This window comes from Malania oleifera, chromosome 1 (assembly GCF_029873635.1).
Source record: "Malania oleifera isolate guangnan ecotype guangnan chromosome 1, ASM2987363v1, whole genome shotgun sequence".
NCBI lineage: Eukaryota > Viridiplantae > Streptophyta > Magnoliopsida > Santalales > Ximeniaceae > Malania > Malania oleifera.
In genome coordinates, this window is record NC_080417.1 from 139,362,463 (window position 1) to 139,381,889 (window position 19,427).

The 19,427-nt window shown below is 35.6% G+C and overlaps 1 protein-coding gene across 3 annotated transcripts in view; it reads right to left on the bottom strand.

The window, feature by feature from the left end:
• The window catches only part of LOC131160591 (diacylglycerol kinase 1-like), a 48,702-nt gene extending 30,110 nt beyond the window's left edge, over positions 1 to 18,592 (bottom strand). Inside the window, exons 1-6 of one of the 3 annotated variants that reach the window (XM_058116412.1) lie at positions 18,158 to 18,592; positions 17,221 to 17,479; positions 16,978 to 17,100; positions 16,695 to 16,823; positions 16,106 to 16,191; positions 2,043 to 2,166 (exon numbers count right to left, since the gene is read on the bottom strand). In XM_058116412.1, the coding sequence (XP_057972395.1) occupies positions 2,043 to 2,166; positions 16,106 to 16,191; positions 16,695 to 16,823; positions 16,978 to 17,100; positions 17,221 to 17,415 (657 nt within the window). In that variant the 5' untranslated portion in view covers positions 17,416 to 17,479; positions 18,158 to 18,592. Of the gene's footprint in view, positions 1 to 2,042; positions 2,167 to 16,105; positions 16,192 to 16,694; positions 16,824 to 16,977; positions 17,101 to 17,220; positions 17,490 to 18,157 lie in introns of all 3 variants that reach the window. The other 2 variants (XM_058116421.1, XM_058116430.1) reach the window with 2 other exon arrangements.
• Positions 18,593 to 19,427: the final 835 nt, after the last annotated feature.

Below are 19,427 nucleotides of genomic sequence, written 5' to 3' on the forward strand. Positions count from 1 at the left end.
TGTTCTCTTCAAACCCTTTTCTATTAAGTAATTGCAAGGAAACACTATAAGCATAATTAGGAATTCACTGTTCAAATTAATATCAAATAATTTATACCATATATAAAAGCATGGTTTTAAAACCCGGACTGGTGATCGACCCGATGAAGCTATTGGGTTGGTCCGACTAGTTGAACTAGCAGTCAAACCGGTAACACACACAGACACACATACTATTTATAAATTATAATAGTCAATTAAAAGTTAAAATAATAAATAACAAAAATTAGACAATTTTTACACTATTTTCCTATAAATAAAATATTTTTAAAACTTATTTTTATTAAAAGTATTCAATATAGTTAAAAAAAAAAATGAAGAATGATATAGATTTTTGACGTCAGAAGCAATTAATAGAAGTAAGCAGCTGGAGTTGTGGTAGTGACACAAGTAGGCAACTACGGGACCAGAGTTCAAATCCCACCTGCTGCATTCAGTGCATGTTTGGTCTGACCAGCCGGTTCGGTCTGGTTTTTAAAACAATGTACTTATATATATATATGTGAAAATTGTGTAAATCATTTTGTGAACAAAAATATCTTTATCTTTTTAAAGTAAGACTGAATATTCCTAAAAGAAGTAACCATACCTTTGAGAGTATGGAACTAAGACTTGGATTTGGATTTATGTGGATTTAGATAAGATACAGCCTAATATTGTATTGAAATCCTTCCAAATTTGCTCAAGTCCAAATCCAACCCCCAAAATCCATGCTCCCAAACACTACCTAATTTCTATACTATAAACAATTCAACCAAAATTGTATAGAATTACATTCAGAATATCTATAAATTATTGTTGAAAAACAAAACAAAAACTATCATTTGGTTAAGAAACAAATAAACTAAGTGTATGTATATACATCTATATATACCTATATCTATACAATAACTTAATAAAAGTACAAATAGGATAAATGATTTCATGAAAAAAATATTCCTATATTTTAAAAATAAGATAATATTCCTAAAAGAAAGTAAATTCAACCAAAATTAGATAAAATTATATTTTGGATAAGTTAAATGTTTAAACCCAAAACAAGAACTTCATTCTTTAAATGATATAAGTATTAAATTTAATATTTCGTGCAATGTTAATTAGAACATTCATATCATATCATATAATTTAAAATTTTTCATTGAAAGAAGTCATATATTAAGATTTTTTATAAAATGAAAAAAATAATAAAAAATATTTATTAAATTCTTATTTATAATAATATAAATATTAAATTTGATATTTCATGCTATGCATTAGAACATTCATATCATATCATATCTTATAATTTTAAACTAAATATAATTTTTTATAAATAATTTTAATATTTATAGTGTAATATTTACAAACTAAATTATGACTTATGAGAATATATTATTAATTCTTTTCAAAAAAATGTATCTAAAAATTATTTAAAATTATAAAAATATTTTACACATATGTTACACGTGATCCATTTACTAGTAATATAATAAATACTTCCAATTATTTCAAGTTGAACTAGGTAAGATTTTACATTAACATTCACATTATTAGCAACCTTAACACTATGTCAGATGTCATTGCTGGTAGAGCCATCCCCCCTTACCTCGACCACCCCCCCCCCCCCCCCCCCCGGGGCGGGGGCGAGGCAACCCTAAAAAAAAGTCTTAATAATCAGCAAAGTTTAAGAGAATGAGGAGTATTGTGTTAGTTTTGGGGGAACCTGTCAGAGACTCAAAGATCAATTCAAACACCAGAAATCTTCGTTGCAAATGATCAAAGAACAAAAATTATTAAAACTATTGACGGTGTGGATTGAGGTTGAGAATATAACTTGAACAACAGAGATTCAAAAGCATATATCCTAGCATATCTGTGTTGTTCATGTACCTGCTCTTCACAAATATAGCTTCCTGATTCACAAGCATCAAATACCAACCACAGAATCATGCATACATATGCAAACAAGCAAAGAGAAAAGATGTAAAAAAAACATCATAAAAGGAATCAGGAGTGAGAGTTACAATGTTCAGTTTATCTTTCTGAGAGACACGGTGAAATGCATGCAAAGAATGGGGAAGCTCAAGAGGAGCAATAGGATCGCATGGGCCTTCTTTGGAAGCCCTCATTCTCATGATGATATGCCAGCTGGAAAAACAAAGGATAAATTTTGATAGTCAGGGTAAAAAACAAAATTCTAGCCAAATAAGCAATGGAATTTCCCACTTCTTTATGCCAGGCCAAACCGCCAAACCAACAATTCAAAAATGCCAAGAAATGGCAAAAAATTTAAGGCATATGGTTCATTTTCCCAAAAACTCAGGTAGAACCAACTCTTAATTTTGTGCCAAACCTAAAAAATCGACTATGACCATTTATATACTCATGCTAACCACCTTAAAATGTAAAAGAGAATATCACATGCAACCACACTATGTAATATAAGCATGCTGAAACCCCTACTTAAGATTATCACTATAGAAACTAAAATATTCACATAGAAAAAGAAATGAAAAATAAAAAAGTTAAGGTTTCATAAGAGCAATGTGAATAGCCAAAAAGTGCGTGTCAAAGCAGAGAACTCTAACAAAGTGATTTAACAGACAAAATGACCCTAGATAGAGAGCAATGGAATAAAACAATTCTTGTAGCAAATCCCAACTATGCGTGGATTGAAATGGCTTTATACTCACATCCATATTATATATAAAGTATGAATAATATAAATCATTTCGTGGGCAAAAATATTTTTCTCTTTGAAAAGTAAAACAAATTTTCCATTAAATAATTAAATTTAATTAATTTAGACAAAAATTAATTATTATTTGGATAAACAATAAAACTAACTTCTACAAAATAAAAGTATTAAGAAATTTTAGATTTATAAGTACCTATAAATAAAAAAATTCAAATTTCTTTGGACTTCGAAGAAGCTCACTAATTGACTATTAACTAAAACAAAAAATAAATGCTACAAAGACAAATCACAACTTACATATATATCTTTAACTACTAATATAAAAAGGAATAGTGTATCAAAGTTATTGAATTCTACTCATAGGTCCCTTTATATCATATCAGTATATACACAAAATAATATTTTATATCAAAAGCATAATTCGCACACATGCAAAACAATTTCTTTTAAAAATAATATTTTAAAATTTTCAAAATATCTTATAGATGTTTATCAAATAAGAAACTCTTTCAAGGCATTGTCCGCATAGTTATTCTCTCATATGATATTCACCTACACAATATAACCTTTCCCTTTAAAGTTTTTAATTATAAGAAAAATACGATACTAGTAAATATATTATAAATTTCAAACCAAACAAGTTTAACTATTACAAAGCATTATCAATTTGTTTAAAATGCATACAAAGTAATGCTAGATAATGTTATTGGAAGTTTATAAAAAATGAGAATGAAAATTTTTCGATAAGGGTATCATGACAATCCCTGTCATATCCATAACAACAACACTCTTTAGAATTTGATTTGTCCAAGATGCATCTGACACTTTACTTAAGATGTCCACATTCTTGGAAATATAGTTTTTAATGTCTGAGACTTTTCAGACACTTACTGGGGCATCTCTTGGATACTCCCCCATCACCTTTTTTAGTAAGTTTTAGACATATAATGATCCATTATAATATGAATTTACCTTATTTTGTTCATAAAACATAATACTTACACAAAAACACTACAACTTTGAATTTTTCTTAAAAAATACATTAAATTATTAAGGGTCTACTCGGTTCTGAAAAATAGTTTTCACATTCCATTTTCAATTTTCCAAATGATTGCCAAAATGGCACCTTGTTTTCCAAATTTCCTAATACAAATATTAAAAAACTAGAAAACAAGATGGCATTCTTGTAACTATTTAGAAAACTGAAAATAAAAATATTTTCCACTATTGGAGAGGCCCTAAATGGAAGAAGCTACATGCAGAATTTTTGCAAAATTAAAAAGAAAGAAGAAGATGCATTTGTATTTATTATTTTTTTATGCAGTGTCATATAATTGTTAAAATTTAATGTTACCATATATTCAAATATAAGTGTGTGTGTGTGTATAAGCAGCTGGCCAAAACCCCTATCCTAAATAGGATGATTTTAAACAATTGGAGTGATGAATTATTAGATCCTCAGCCTATTAGATTTAGGAGCAATTAATTAGGATTATGTTTATATGGGAGCTTGTTTTTAATTTATATATTTTATGAGAGGTATAATTTAATGGGCATGGGTTTATTTGGAATTTTATTCATTTTAGTTTTCTATATACATATTAGTAGGTCGTATAGACGTAGGGAGTTTTGAATCTGAGAAGTTAACATGTGTGTCCTCCTTCCCCTCCTGCCATCTTTTTCTTCTCTCTCCCTCTCTTTCTCTCCCCCCTCTTCCTTCCCATCATTTGTCTTGATTCCAATGAAACAAAAAAGAGAACAAAAAAACCAAAAAACCAACAACATGGGGATAAACTATTGGAAAAACAATGCACTTTGTCATACGTGGGGCACAATATCAATTATCAAGCCTTTTTGACATCTTTCTCAGGCATTGAGAAACAGTTTGCAAAATCAACATTGATGGAAGGTGCCCCTGTATGTGGTTTCTAGAAATTGTAACTTTTATGCACCTTCATCCTGAATCCCATCCATAGCCTTATGAGTTATGAGATATCTTGGGTTGATAGCACTAATTTACGTGCTTGAGAAAGGCATTTAGTTCCTATCCAAATGGGTGATTGCTTTGATAATGTTTGGTGTGGTATCATATCCATGAATATTGGCCATTTGCTCCTTAGTTCTCCTTGGTTGGATGATCGGAGTGACTCAAGGTTTAAGAGCACCACAAGCAGGGACATGCATCTGCTTAAATCCAAAGTCTTCAAAACATTCCGATTGTTGAATTTGTCATTCCTAATATGTTTATTGATGCCAATTCTCAATAGAACTCTTTTCTTTGCCAAAGGAACAAGGTTTCTTGAATCATCTGCACAAAGGCTTTCAAAGAGTCCAAGATCATTCTTCTTGTTTGTGATCCTCCAACATTTTAAAATTCAAGGCCAAATCTTTTTCCAATTAGGGGAGATTTGATGCAAAACAAGAAGTCAAACAAACAAGAAGTCAAACCAAAGGTAGACCCTTGTTGGAAGCTGATTCAAAAGATTTGAATTAATGAACTACTGGATCCTTGTCCCTCTAGACTTAGGAGGATTGTATTTAATTTATTTGTCTTAGGAATTTTATTTAATTAATTAGGGGTTCATTTGTAATTTAATTTATTTTAATTTACACACACACACACACACACACACATTATTTAATTAATTAGGGGTTCATTTGTAATTTAATTTATTTTAATTTATACACACACACACACACATATTAGCCTGTTGCATTGTTGTAGGGAGTTTCCTCCTGATCATCTTCTCTCCCCCTTCATCAAAGACAACAAATTGTCGCCAATTATTTGTTTTTATTTTGAATTAGTTAACCTTTTATTTTTAGAAACAAAAATAAATTATTTTGTTAAAACAACATAGACATAAATTGCACAGCTCATGATATTACTAGTCTGTTAAAATATTGATAATACATCAATTATTTTTTTTTAAACTCACCATAGACATAAATTATGATAAAACCAAATTGAAAAGCCTTCTAAAGTTGTAGTCTCTTGCTTTTAATGTTCTATTCAAACACTTCCTCACTCGAACCGAAACTGCTGACACCCTCATGCAACTTAAAATTAATTTTAGAATCCCAAGCGAGATTATGCAAATTTCACGATCATTTCCTTTCAACAACACTTGGACAATTTAGGCAATTGACCCTATCTTCTTTTCTTTTTTTTTTTTAAAAGAAAGGCGGGACCTCCATTTATTTATTGATAAACCCTCACTTTTGGTGGAGGAATACCGTGGTTACAAGTTATTTAAAGGGAGAAACAAAAGACAAACCTTTAAAGGCCTCCCAAATAACAACACCAACATCCAGCTAAAATAAGATTACAAAACCAATCAAATCAAAACAAAACAAGGACTTACAAATAGGGGTGTACACGGTTTGGTTCGGTTCGGTTTTTACCAAAACCGCCAACCGAACCGAACTCCTCGGTTTTCAAAATGACTGAACCGAAACCGAACCGTATACCGTTGGTTTATGAACAAACCAAACCGTGAACTCTACGGTTTGGTTCGGTTATTTTCGGTTTTACCGAATTTTGAACTATCAAAACAAAATATTACTTGAGCTGGGCTGCATCAACAGGCCACAACCCATTGTGAAATTATAAAATTCCTGGGCTAAGGCCTTAATAGCAAAGCCCAAAACGTAAGACATGTTGAAAGGATGATCCACATAAAATATATAGGGTGGGATACTAGTTCTCTTCCCATTTCCAACCGATGTGGGATGGGCCAATGGCTAGCATGTGGTTCCTGGCTTCCTGCATATGCCTTGGCAAATCTGTACTTCCCCAGTTGCCCTCTTTGCAGTTCGTCGGTGGCCTCTCTATCTCGCAAAAACACACACACACAGATGGGGCATGTGTGCACCAAGACGGTGAAGAAATCTTCTCGGCAGGTGATCGAGAAGTACTACTCTCGCATTCGCATGACCTTGGATTTCCACACCAACAAGAAGATCATCCAAGCTCCAAGAAGGGTTATGTGACTATCTGAGACTCTGAGGCATCTGTACGAGGGTTCTGTTTCTGTCCGAGACTCCGAGGCATCTCTCTCAAGTCTCAAGCTCCAAGAAGAGGAGTGCGACAATATTGCAATATTGGGTACAATTTTGCAATTGGGCTGGCCTCTGTTCTTACCTACCTACATCAAGAATGTGAGCAACAGGTTATTCACAGGGACATAAAGACCAGTAATATAATGCTGGATGGAAACTTCAACGCAAGGCTTGGGGATTTTGGATTGGCGAGGCTCATGGATCATGACAAGAGCCCTGTTTCGACTCTAACGGCGGGAACAATGGGGTACCTTGCCCCAGAATATCTTCAGTATGGGAAAGCAACTGAGAAGACTGATGTTTTCAGCTACGGTGTGGTCATACTTGAAGTGACTTGTGGGAAGAGGCCAATTGAGAAAGAAATAGGTACTCAGAAAATGATCAATTTGGTTGATTGGGTCTAGAAATTGCATTCTGAGGGAAACATTATTGAAGCAGCAGATAAAAGGTTGAGTGGGGAGTTCAAGGAGGAAGAAATGAGGAAGTTGTTGCTTGTGGGTTTGAGCTGTGCAAATCCAGATTGCATGGAGAGGCCTTCCATGAGGAGAGTCTTTCAGATCCTTAATGACGAGGCAGAGTCTGTGCTTGTGCCAAAGATGAAGCCAAGTCTCTCTTTCTCTTCCACGTTGCCTTTGAGTCTGCAAGACATCATGTCGGATGGCGAAGAGTGCAAGACTCCGTAGCACCGTAGCATCTCTTGTATAAAATTATACAATTATTATTTATTAATTCAGTTTTCGATTTTTCGGTTCGGTTTTGGTCCAAAACCAAAACCGAAACTAAAATTTTTTGTATTTCAAAACCGAAACCCAAAACTGCAAACTGAAAAACCGAACCGAAATGTGTTTCGATTCGGTTTCGGTCCGGTTTTCGATTTTTCGGTAAATTTTGTACACCCCTACTTACAAAACAAATATCACGCAACAAAACAAACAAAAGATAAATAACATAAAGCATAGACCAAAACCAACAGGAAATCCGCTAAACATACCTCATATAAGCCATACCCATCTTCTCCAATATATATAACCCATTGATAACTCTAGGGAGTTGACTACTATTTGTACACAACCTATTCCTCCCCCTAGCACCTTGACGAGCCAAGGCATCTGCCACTTTATTTCCTTCTCTATACCAATGCTTTATCGAAAAGTCTACTCCCTCCAATAAACCAATCAGCTGCTCCCAAAAATCCCATAAATACCACAAGGAGCACCTACTTGTTCTTATCCAATTTACAACAATTTTCAAATCACATTCAATATCAATACTAGTATGGCCCAAATGTTTGCAAATCTTTATTCCCTCTAACATAGCTCTCAATTCAGCTTCATTATTTGAACAAGAACCAAAATATTTTGAAAAACCAAATACAAAAGAACCTCTATGGTTTCTAAGGATGCCACCACCACCCTCCGGCCCTGGGTTCCCCAAACTGCTTCCGTCCAAATTTAGTTTCAACCTTCCTTACCACGGTTTTAGCCATCTCACACATTGCATAGTTTTACTTCTTTTATTCACAGTTTGCTTCCAGATTCTGCAAAATCCGAAGATCAACATCCTTTAGCTGAGTCAATCCTGTCATGTTCCTGCTCAAAACCCCCACCCAATACTTAATGGACAGCCACACATATGAACTATTCTCCAATTTCCCCTCTATTCTAGCTACACATCTCCTTCTCCACAGCCTCCAAACTACTAAACAAGGAATCAAATCCATCAATGATCCCAATTGAGAAAATGTGGAAACCTTATTAAACCACATTTGGACTCTTTCTTTCCAACTTTATTGTCTAAGGAAAGGAACACCAACCTCCACCGAAACCTTCCTCCAAACCTCAGTAGCAAAGTCTCCCCTATTTAATACATGCTCCATATCTTCTGCCTGCCTCATCTCACAACAATTACACGCCGAAGCCAGCGAAAGCCCCACCCTTCTCACCTTTCATCAACACTTAAACACTCAAAAGCGGCCTTCCACATGCAGATAGTAATTTTCTTCGGTAATCATTTGTTCCAAACCCACTTTGCCCACTCAAACTTTGGAGCTCTAACTCTAATAACATCCCATGCTGACTTTGTATTAAAACAACCATCCTTTTCCGGGAGCCAAAGCAGTATGTCCGAAGAATTTCTAAGATTTCCCACCTTTTCCATAACTTCTTCCGCTTTACTAAACCCCAGAATTCTCTGCAAATTTTCCACATCCCATGCATTATCGATAACCAAATCCTTTAATTTGATATGAGAATGTGCACCATCTGAACACTCTGCAACCAAAGGTCCCGAATCTAAAAACTTATCATACCACAAATTTACATTTCCTTCTCTAACCTTCCACTTAGATTTACTTAAAATTTTAGGCATACCCTGCAGAACTTTCCTCCAAAAGGAAGAATCCGATCCATGAGGTCTGTAAAGAGCAATATGTCCTCCCTTCACATATTTAGCTCTAAAAAATCTAGCCCATAAAGAATTTTGAGTTAATAAATGCCAACCAAACTTCATGAATAAAGACCGTTGCATTTCCGAAATATCCCTAACTCCTATGCCCCCCTCCTCTACAAGAACACACAATTTTTTCCAAGCCCTCCATTTCATTTTTTCTTTTCCATCCTTAAAACCCCAGAAAAAAGAAGCAAACATACCTTGTATCTTTTTTAACACCAGTTTTGGGACATTTATAACAGCTAACAAATGCAATGACATACTCTACAACACATGTCTCAACAAAACAAGACGACCTCCTTGAGACAACAGTCTACTTTTCCAGCCCTCAACTCTCTTACTTATTTTTTGAATTAAAGGGTCAAAATGACAGCCCTTCAATTTACCATCTACTATCGGCACACTCAAATACGTGAAAGGAAATTTACCTTCACTAAAACCAGTTTCTTGAAGAATTTCTCCTTTCCTCAGAACACCCAACTTCTTTAAGAAAAAAATGGCTGATTTATCTTTATTCACCCTTTGGCCAGTCCAGCTTTCATACTCCTTAATCACCTCCATTATCTGTCTAACAAATTTTTTTTCCAGCATTAGCAAATATAACAATATCATCCGCGTACATTAAATGTGATATAATAGGTGCACCACACGGATGTGCAAACGGTAAAATCCTCTTCTCAGACATCCTTTTTTTCTATAAAATATGGTGAAGCTAAGACATCTTTGTTGAAAAGAAATACTTCTAGATCATTCTCCTATCATTTTACAGCTGTGTGCGAATATAGAGAGGTATGGGCCAACGCCTTTTAGGTTTCAAAACATGTGGACGTTGCATGAGAATTTTTTGGAAATGGTTGAATCATCTTGAAAAGAACACATTGTGGCAGATTAAGGATTGTGTAAATTGGCAGGTAAATTGAAAAGGTTAAAACAAAGACTTAGGGTGTGGAATAAACAGACTTTTGGACGTGTTGGTGGTTTTATTCAAGAGTTAGAGGAAAGAGTGGAAAAATATAAGAATTTACTACAAACAGAGTACTCGGAGTCAGTTGAAGAGTTCCTTATTTCTAAGGCTGAATTGGAGGTTTGGTATAAAAGGGAAGAGGCTAGGTTGGCTCAGCAAGCAAAATTGAAATGGTTGATTGATGGTGATCAGAATTCAAAGTTTTTTCGTGCTGTGATTACGCAAAAAAGGCGTAACTTTTGTGTAAATTCGATGGTGCTCCCTGATGGTTCGATGTTGGAAAATATGTAGATGGTCCATGATGAAGCGGTAAATTATTTTGAGCAATTCTTGAGGCAAAATAGTTCTATGCAAAGGTCAAATCTAGACGGTCTTATCCATCCCCAGGATTGGATAATATGCCTCCGAAGGACATCAATAGACGGCCTTGCAGAAAGAAATTTAAGAACTAACGCAAACTTCAGATCCTCAGTAGCCTTTTCCATTTCCACATCCGAGAAAACAAAACCTAATTCTCCATTAATTAGTTCCGGTTTCCTCAATGGGATTTTGAATTTTGAAGATGGAATTGGCCTCTTCAAGGCTTCTGCAAACGATTTTCCCCCAACGAAACCTTCCCCCTTTTCGACCTTATTATCCCCCGAACCACTCCCCTCAACCCATAAACTAGCGTCGACACCTCCCCTTAACCCTCCGGTAACAGCTACCGTAGGCGGCGCGGTCATGTCTAATAGTTATTCCATATTGAATACCAAAAAAGCAAATTAACAAAAAAAAACAATAATAAAAAACCAAACCTGCGATAGACCTACGTCTTCCGTCACCCGACGCAGGTTCGCCGTCACACTTCGTCGTTGTCGCCGTCTCAGATTACCTCAGCCCAGAAGCCTTTGCTGTTCTCTGACAAGAATCGTTGCCACTGCAACCTGCGGTAGAGATGGTGACACTGCTGAGGTGGTTGAAGCGACGGAGATGGCGGCACTGGCGAGCAACCAATCCTAACTCCACCATTGGCCGCCAACAACACCGAAGATCCCCACGCTGTCAGGGGCGACGGAGCCTCGCCGAAGTCCAGAGGCAGAGCTCCAAACGCCGTCGTCGTGGGTCGCGACGGCGACAAGAGATTCACAGCAACCTCACGAGCAGAAAAAGAGTCGGAGAGGACCCCCAAACGCCGTTTGGGCGATAGATCCAACGCGTGCAGCCGGAGAAGACACCTCACGGCTCATCGTCTTCCTCATCGCGAAACTCTCCAACTCCGTCTTTCGCGACGTCGGCTAGAGAACAGCACCTCGCGGTGACAGTGACGCCTGAGAAGGACACCCAAAGCCAACGCCGTCGTCACGGAACAGCACTCCAGGCCGTCGTCGTCTTCCTTATCGCGATGGCGGCTAGGGTTTCACTAGAGCAATTTTTTCATTTTTTAAAGATACTTGCAATGCAATTTTTGTCTACAACCACATGAATAGCGCAATTGACCCTATCTATTCATTGTGAAATCTCTAAATTGACGCATCAAGTTTGCAGAATATGGGATGTTATGGCAAAAGCATAACCAGGCGAACCAAGTAAATGAAGCACAAAGCGACTAATGTGGTGCAGTTGAGCAGCTTGAGTCTATTCCAAATCCATTATCAATGAGACCATCAAAGTACAATCACTCTCACTCTCAATCCCAAATCCACATACTTGACAACTCCATGAACAAACTATAAATACTTTAGTGTCATGCTACTAATGCTGGACACTCAATATAGTTTTACAACTTGCCCCCAAGTCCTTGATTCCTTGTCCACCAAAGGCAACCTATCTCTTAGGCATTGTTATGTGAAATTACAGTATTTATATAATCATGTTAGCTCATGTTTGTTAGATTACCACTTCACCTAAAAGCTTAAGCAGTTAGGTTGTAGGCCACCGATGTATCATGCTTTATCAATGTTGAAAATATTTATTTGAAATAGTATGAACTAGTTTTTTTTAGTTGCATACTTATTTGTGAATATTATATATGATTTACATGGACACTTACTAGATGCTTCTAGCCTCCTACACTTCTACATCTCCCCGCTTCCTACCCACTCCCACTTTATGCAGCTATCTATGGCTCATATTTACATCATCTCATGCATTAAAAAAAAAAAAAAAGAATCATAAAACCGTAAGACCATCAACACCTATTCTACACCATCTGTGAAAAATAATTCTCAAATTGCTCTGCTACTTGAAAAATTTTAGAACATTGAATGAGATTCTTTGGGCATCCACTTAATCTGGTGTCCTTTCTAGTAAAGTTCCACTATTGCCTTGCAATGAACTGGGAGCATTAGGCATATTCTTTGAGTTTTATTGGGCCAATATGGGTATTCCAATGACACATTTGGGAACATGGAAAAAGGCAATGTGATGCAGGACCAATGTATAACATTAAAAATTGTAATTCAACTACGAAGAAAGCTAGCTCATGGGAAGCATTTTATGGGCTCAAAATGGTTGGGGAATAAGAAAACTAATTTTAGAAATTCAAATAAACGAAAATTTAAATTTCTTAAAGACATCCTATAATATTAAAGATATGATCCAGAAATAAACTAAATAAAAAATTAAAATAAATAATTTTTTTTAAGAAAAAGTCCTCGTCCTTACATGCTGCATCATTCTCCCCAGTTGGAAAAAATTCAAGCCCAAATTTTAAGTATGTGAAGGATTGAGAACCAAGAGTGCAATCAGACTCAAGATATGAGTAAAATTCACAGCCTTGAAGTCAAATAGAACTGTATGATAAAGAAGGTACCAGACTTGCTCAGAATAGTTGTGGTTAGAGCTCCAATTTAGATGGAGCTTCAATTATCTTTCTGGATTGGTCAACTTCAATAAAGTTCCTCAACTACTTCCTCTTCTTGAACTACTTCCTTTTTACTTTAAATTGACAATCTGTCGGTACGTCCCAACTTGGATTAATGAACAATGTTGAGATAGCAAAGCATGAATTCAAGTGAGCATATCCTAGCATCAAAATTTTCCAGTGAAGATGTCAAGCTAATCATCATTTTTTTTTTCCCTATTTTTAGCTCTTTTCTGGCTGTTTCAGGTCTAGTTCAATTGGACTGGCTCAGTCCAGTTTGATTGGATCAGTTCAGATGGACCAGTTTCAAATGAGCAGTGATGGCAAGGCATTTCTTTTTCTTTTTTTTTTTGGGGGGGGGGGGGGGGGGGGTAAGGAGGGTGTTGAAGCTCAACAATAAGCGAACTTTCAGTCTTGCAATGACGGAAATGGTCCATGAAACCGCTGGTTAATTCCATTTTAAGGGCAGGATAACCTGAAAGAAGATTTTGTAGATCCTGATAAAAAATTTCATTCACACCACAAAGACCTCAAAAAATGATCCGGGGTGATTGAGGCCTGCGATATTTTTTCTTATGCTTCTGAGATTGGTGTCAAGGACTTGTAGCAATTACTATTACTACTTCTTCTTCTGTTAAACAATGATTTTTTCTCTCTCTTCTATTTGTGCTCCTTGTCGCAGAACCTCCTTTTTTTTTTTTTTGTTTTTTTCAACTCCAACAGTTGCAAATGAAGGATGGTTAAGTTGAAATAGAGAACCCTATCAGTTTTGAGTTAAAGCTTTCAGATAACCCTGTCAAACACTGACAGCTGTGTCAGATAAGAGTTTTTTTAATACCAACTAGATGGAGGCTGAACTTTTATTGACAATAAAAGTCAAGCTCTTTACATTGAGTCCTAAACATCTATTTATAATAAAATTAAGCTCTAATAACCCTAATAACAATAAGCCACACCTGTGATATAAACTAATTCCAGCCATAAATACCCTTAAAGAAGCATGCTGCTATTGCAGCATGAACATTAAACATGCTACTGTAACACAGAAAATAGATATTATCCAATTTTTTGTCCTGAACTAGTTATTCTATGTTTGACTAGAAAGAACTCATCCTTGAGTAGATTCTAACCCCCAAGATCTATTGAAATCCCAAACAATTCCCATGAGAAAAAGCAATTGATTTATTTGTCTGAATGCATTTCTGAAACCCCCCCAGGTAGCTCCCTGGTGTATTCATAAGAAAAACGAGACGACCTCTTTGCAAGCAACTTCTTATCTTTTAAAATCTGAGCAGCAACAGCATTTTGCTTCTTTGTGATACTTTTGCACTACTTCACGGGCTATAAAGTCTCCAAACATGATCATATATCTCCTCTTCCAATTCACGCACATCATCCAATGTCATATCATGTGATTGTCATTCTTCCCAAAATTCTCAACATGTATCAGTTAAAAATCTCATACCACTGAAATCTTTCCCATGTGAACTTTGATCAAACTGATATATGTATTCCAAGAGAAACAAATAAGCTGATCAATTAATATTTATCGTGAAGTGTGAACTCTCAAGAAGCACTTAACATCCCCTCTTCTTGAATGATTACTCAGCTATAAAGTGAAGAACTCGCCTCCACTCTCTTGTCTACATTGGAGTAGACATCTTCAATTGGTGGAGAGTCCCAATCCACAAAACAAACTCCATCTTGATCATGCTTTAACCAGCCTATTGTTGTTTCGTATTTTATCAAAAGGCTTTTGCTCCTCTTAATCATATTCTCCAAATCATCTTTTGGCATGTCCAGCAGTTCAAATTAGTTTTCCAGAGTCTTCATATGGGCTTCAAATACATCAGGCCACATAGACAGACACTCCAACTTTAATCCAATCTCTCCCAAGTTTTTCATTCTATTTGACACAGTTAAGGGCCATCTTCAGCTTTGATGCCAACATAATCAGGAGTGTGATGAGACAAGGATTTGCCTAGATTGTCCCTAAAAGCATATGTTTTTTTATAGGAAAATGAAGGGAAAACCTCTTCTTGGGTTTGTAATCATGGAAACCCTAATTCTTAAGAGAACATAACCCAAAGGCTGAAATTTAATTGATAATAGAAGCAAGATGCTTAGATTGAGTCTTGAAAACATATTCCAAAAAGATTAAGCTCTAAAAACCCTAACAACAATAAGTCACAACCCTTAGATTAAGCTAATCCCAACCATACAAAAAAAAATAAACTAAGAAGACTCAAAAGCCCTAAAAAACTTAAGGAATCAGGCTGTTACAGTAGCATGAACAATACCCATGTGACAGTATTATGAGCAGTATTTTTTTCTTCATTTTTGTTCTCAGTTTCCTAGAGTCATGTTCAATTGCTGCTGCACAGGTTTAAGCGGCTAAATCTCCTATCCTATCTAAAAATCTTGCAAGGTAATTCAGCCAGTGTTCTTATTTTTCTTGAACTGAATTACTATGGTTATTTATCAGGCACTATGACTTATAAGGGGGGGGGGGGGTCATGAAGACACTAGCACACTTGACGCAAGTTGGAATTATGACGAAGGTGGTTAACAATGTAATTCTGATGTGCGAAGGTGGTTCCACTGCATTTTTCAGTCCTTTTTCCCATTCCCTTACTATATATGTACTGTCTTGTTAATGACCAGAAAACATCACACCTATCACTAACAATATTTTAATGTAAATTAAAGCACTGAACAATTCCAACATTCTAGAAAAATTGTTCTGTAGCATGAATATATAATGTCTAAGCATGCTTTACATATGTAGGAAGACAAACAAACCTGTCATATTTAAACTAAGGCACATATATGCATTACTTTGCTATTCAACAAGCTAAAACTGTCCAGTAAAAGAAGCAGCTGTCTCAACTCAGTATTATAAACCCATATCTCTTAAGAAGAATGAACTGAAGGAAAATATAAAATAAATGAAATCCAGGTACAGCAAGGATGCAAAAATCATTTTCATCGTCAGTGTGGTGTGTGTACATAGATATGTTTGTGTTTATCTGTGATCTAAGACCAAACCAGGAATCTAAAAATGATTTACCTATCAATTTTCATTTCCTTGGCAGTCTTTACTTCCTTCAAGAACATCTCTACAGACTGGCGGTCTGTGCCAGGATTTTTCTTCCCCTGAAAATAGTGAAGTCCCAATTATCAGCATCAAAATTTATTTAAAACAAAAAGAAGTGCATGCTATACGTATTTCATTTCATATTTTCCCAGTGCTTTCAATACTGACGAAACATCAATCGACAACCATAAAGTGTCATTTAACTGAAATGAAATAAATAAATAAATAAATCAGGAAGCACATGGAAAGGGAACTACAGCTTCAAATTTCTGACAAAGACTTTGAGGAAAATGTTGTTATGAACACTATTAAGAACTACATTTTTATGTCTATCACTCAACACATGTCAAATATTAATCCTAACTACACTAACAAAGCATTAATAGTGGAACATAAATAAGACTGAGAAAATAGCAGTGCACAACCAGTACAGAACCCATGCTGATCATAGCAAAAAAATTGAACAGAAGGCAACAATCAAATCAAGCCACAACAACCATCACCGCACAAACATTTCAAGGAAGCTCTATGATGCAACACAGCACTACATAATGCATCTTACCCATCCAAAGGAGAATGGGAGGTTGTTTCCAGTTCCCAATGGCACTGTGGCAATTGGTGGTGGGTGAGGTAATTTGAGATCACAGACTACTCCAAGAACCCAGCTGGCAGTACCATCCCCACCTGCAACCTAATGATCTGAAAATATATTAGACATAGAACAAAAAAAAAGGAAAATGAAGATTTTGAAGGACAAGGACTAGGACTAGGAAAGCACATAAACAGGATGGAAAACAACAAAAAAAAGGGAAGAAATATCATTAAAAATAATGAATTCAACTCACAATAATTCGCAACCTCTTTTGAATTTCAGAGGCCAAACCATCTCCACTATGCTTGAGCTTTTCAACATTGATATAGAACTGGATTAGTACCTTATCAGGAGCCTTTTCTCCCAAGTCAAAAACCTGAAATCAATCACCCCCATGGCAACGCTATTCAAATCACATAGTTCCATACAACCGTGTATTCATTCCTTTAAAGGTGTCTTTCTCGGTGAATCTAGGATGCGGGCAAAAATAATTTACCTGATTTTTATTAAGAAGAGCACGATACGTAACAAGAAGTTGGCTTCCCAGCTGACCACCACTTTTGGAATTGATGAACACTAACACAGGACAGGTGGGTACATAAGCAGTATCTCTGACCTCTGATTCAGGTGCAAGTATGTAATTTGGGACGTAAAAATCCTTCAAAATATTATTACATCCAGTTTCGCCCATAATGAGTTTCCAACAGAAGATTTAAATCAAAAGCGGTCGTCTTGTTAGGGAACCTACATAAACCCTGAGTCTGCCTTTTAGAAGAGCATACAGATGATAAACACCATATCAAACAAATATATTCCTCAACCATCTACTGTATATACTAACTTGATTGCAAAAACCAACAAACATTGGATAATTTATATCATCAGTAAACACTGCTATTATGCATAGCCCAGAACAAGATTTCCATCTTAAAACTGGTCAACCGATAACATGAGCACATTCATCCCTTTGCATCAATCAGACAAGTGTTTAGAAACAGATAATCACAGTTAAGGAATTCTCAATTGAGCAAAACTTGGTTGAAGTTGATGACACAATAACAAGCAATAACCGATGAATTTCAAGTAATATGTGCAACACAAATGCATAGCAGAAGCAAAACTAAATATAGCAGGAGCTGATAAACAACAAGGTAGTAAACCCAAGGCATTGAAAAGCATACGGCAGGTAAGAATGCAAATGACCTCATTCCCATCAAGAAAAGCTACATTGATTAGGAACCAAAAACCAAAAACAAGAAATAATCTTCCGATAACCACACATTTAAAACTCCAAAACTTAATTTGCTAACAAAAATCCGTGATATAAGAAGATAGAAAAACAGAGAAAAAAAAAAAGAAAGAAATACAGGAATTTTTTTTAGAACAACAAAAAAAAAAAATCACGAGAACAAATTCAAATTTATTACACTCACTTTTCACTGGAAGCAATCGCGGGGCTATCCTTCAGGCACGAAACAAAAATTTAAGAAAGAGAAGGAGATGCTTAATTAATCTGAAGAAGATTTTGCAGAGAGATTCAAATGAAGAGAGTGGGAGCGAAAAGGGTAACGACACAAGGTTCGCTCAACTCAAGCAATTCGACTGTCGCGCTGAATCTGAATATTCAATGCCGGGGTAGGAGACCACGGCATTTGAAGGTAGGAACTGGGAAGGCGAGGCGCGTGGTGTGGGAAAGTAACAAAAAGGTGGAATCCAAAGCCCAAACGCGCGATGAAAACAGAGAAAGCAAGCAAATGACAGTGCGTGTGGAAGGCCAGGGTTTAGCAGTTGTGCTTTAGGGGTAAAAATAAGGAGGGAGGGAGCGCCAGCCGCAGCCAGGGAGGGAAAGGAAGACTGGGCAGTTGGCTAATTTAACTAATTAATTAATTAGACTAAAATAGGGTTTGATTTTGATAAGTGGGGTCGGCCAAAGTTCCAAAACGGACGTAATCCGAAATACCAAGTTTGGGAGAGTCTTTTAAACGCGCGCAAACCAAACCAAGTTAGAAAGTAATGATACTAATTTATATCTATTGAGTAGTTTTTAATTTTTCAAAAAATAAAAAAGAATTATCTCATTCCCTTTTCAAAATTGAATGATAACAATTCTAAGGAAAATAATAGGTATAAATTAGGATCATTATTTTCTAATATAATGCCGTAATCACTCCAACGATGCTTTGAATAAAGAATATTTTTAGGCAAAAGGAAAGAATAGAAAAATGAGAAGAAAACTTATTTTTTATTATATTTTTTTCTTTGCATAAAATATTACTAAAAATAAAAATTAATTATAATATAATTAAAACCTTAAGAAAATTAAATACGAATAATTTATTAAATCAAATTTTTATTCATTAACTTGACATATTTATTTTTTATTTTTTTATAAATTTTCTTGATAATCAAACCTGACAAATTGAATTCCTTTATTTTTCCTCATGTCTTTTAAGTTTCTAATGAGGCTGAAGGTTCTTTTGGATCAAAAATTTTGGGTGGAAAAAGAAAAGAAATGAAAAATAAGAGGAAAACTCATTCTTCACTATACTTTCATGTTTTACCGTCCATGTGGAGCATTAGCCACGATAGTTATCGCTGGTAAAAAAATTCCAGGTCAAAAACAGCGTGATTCTGTAGGGGGAAGATGAGATTCCGTTTGTACCGTTATTTTCAAATAACAAAAAACGACCAAAGTACAAAAAA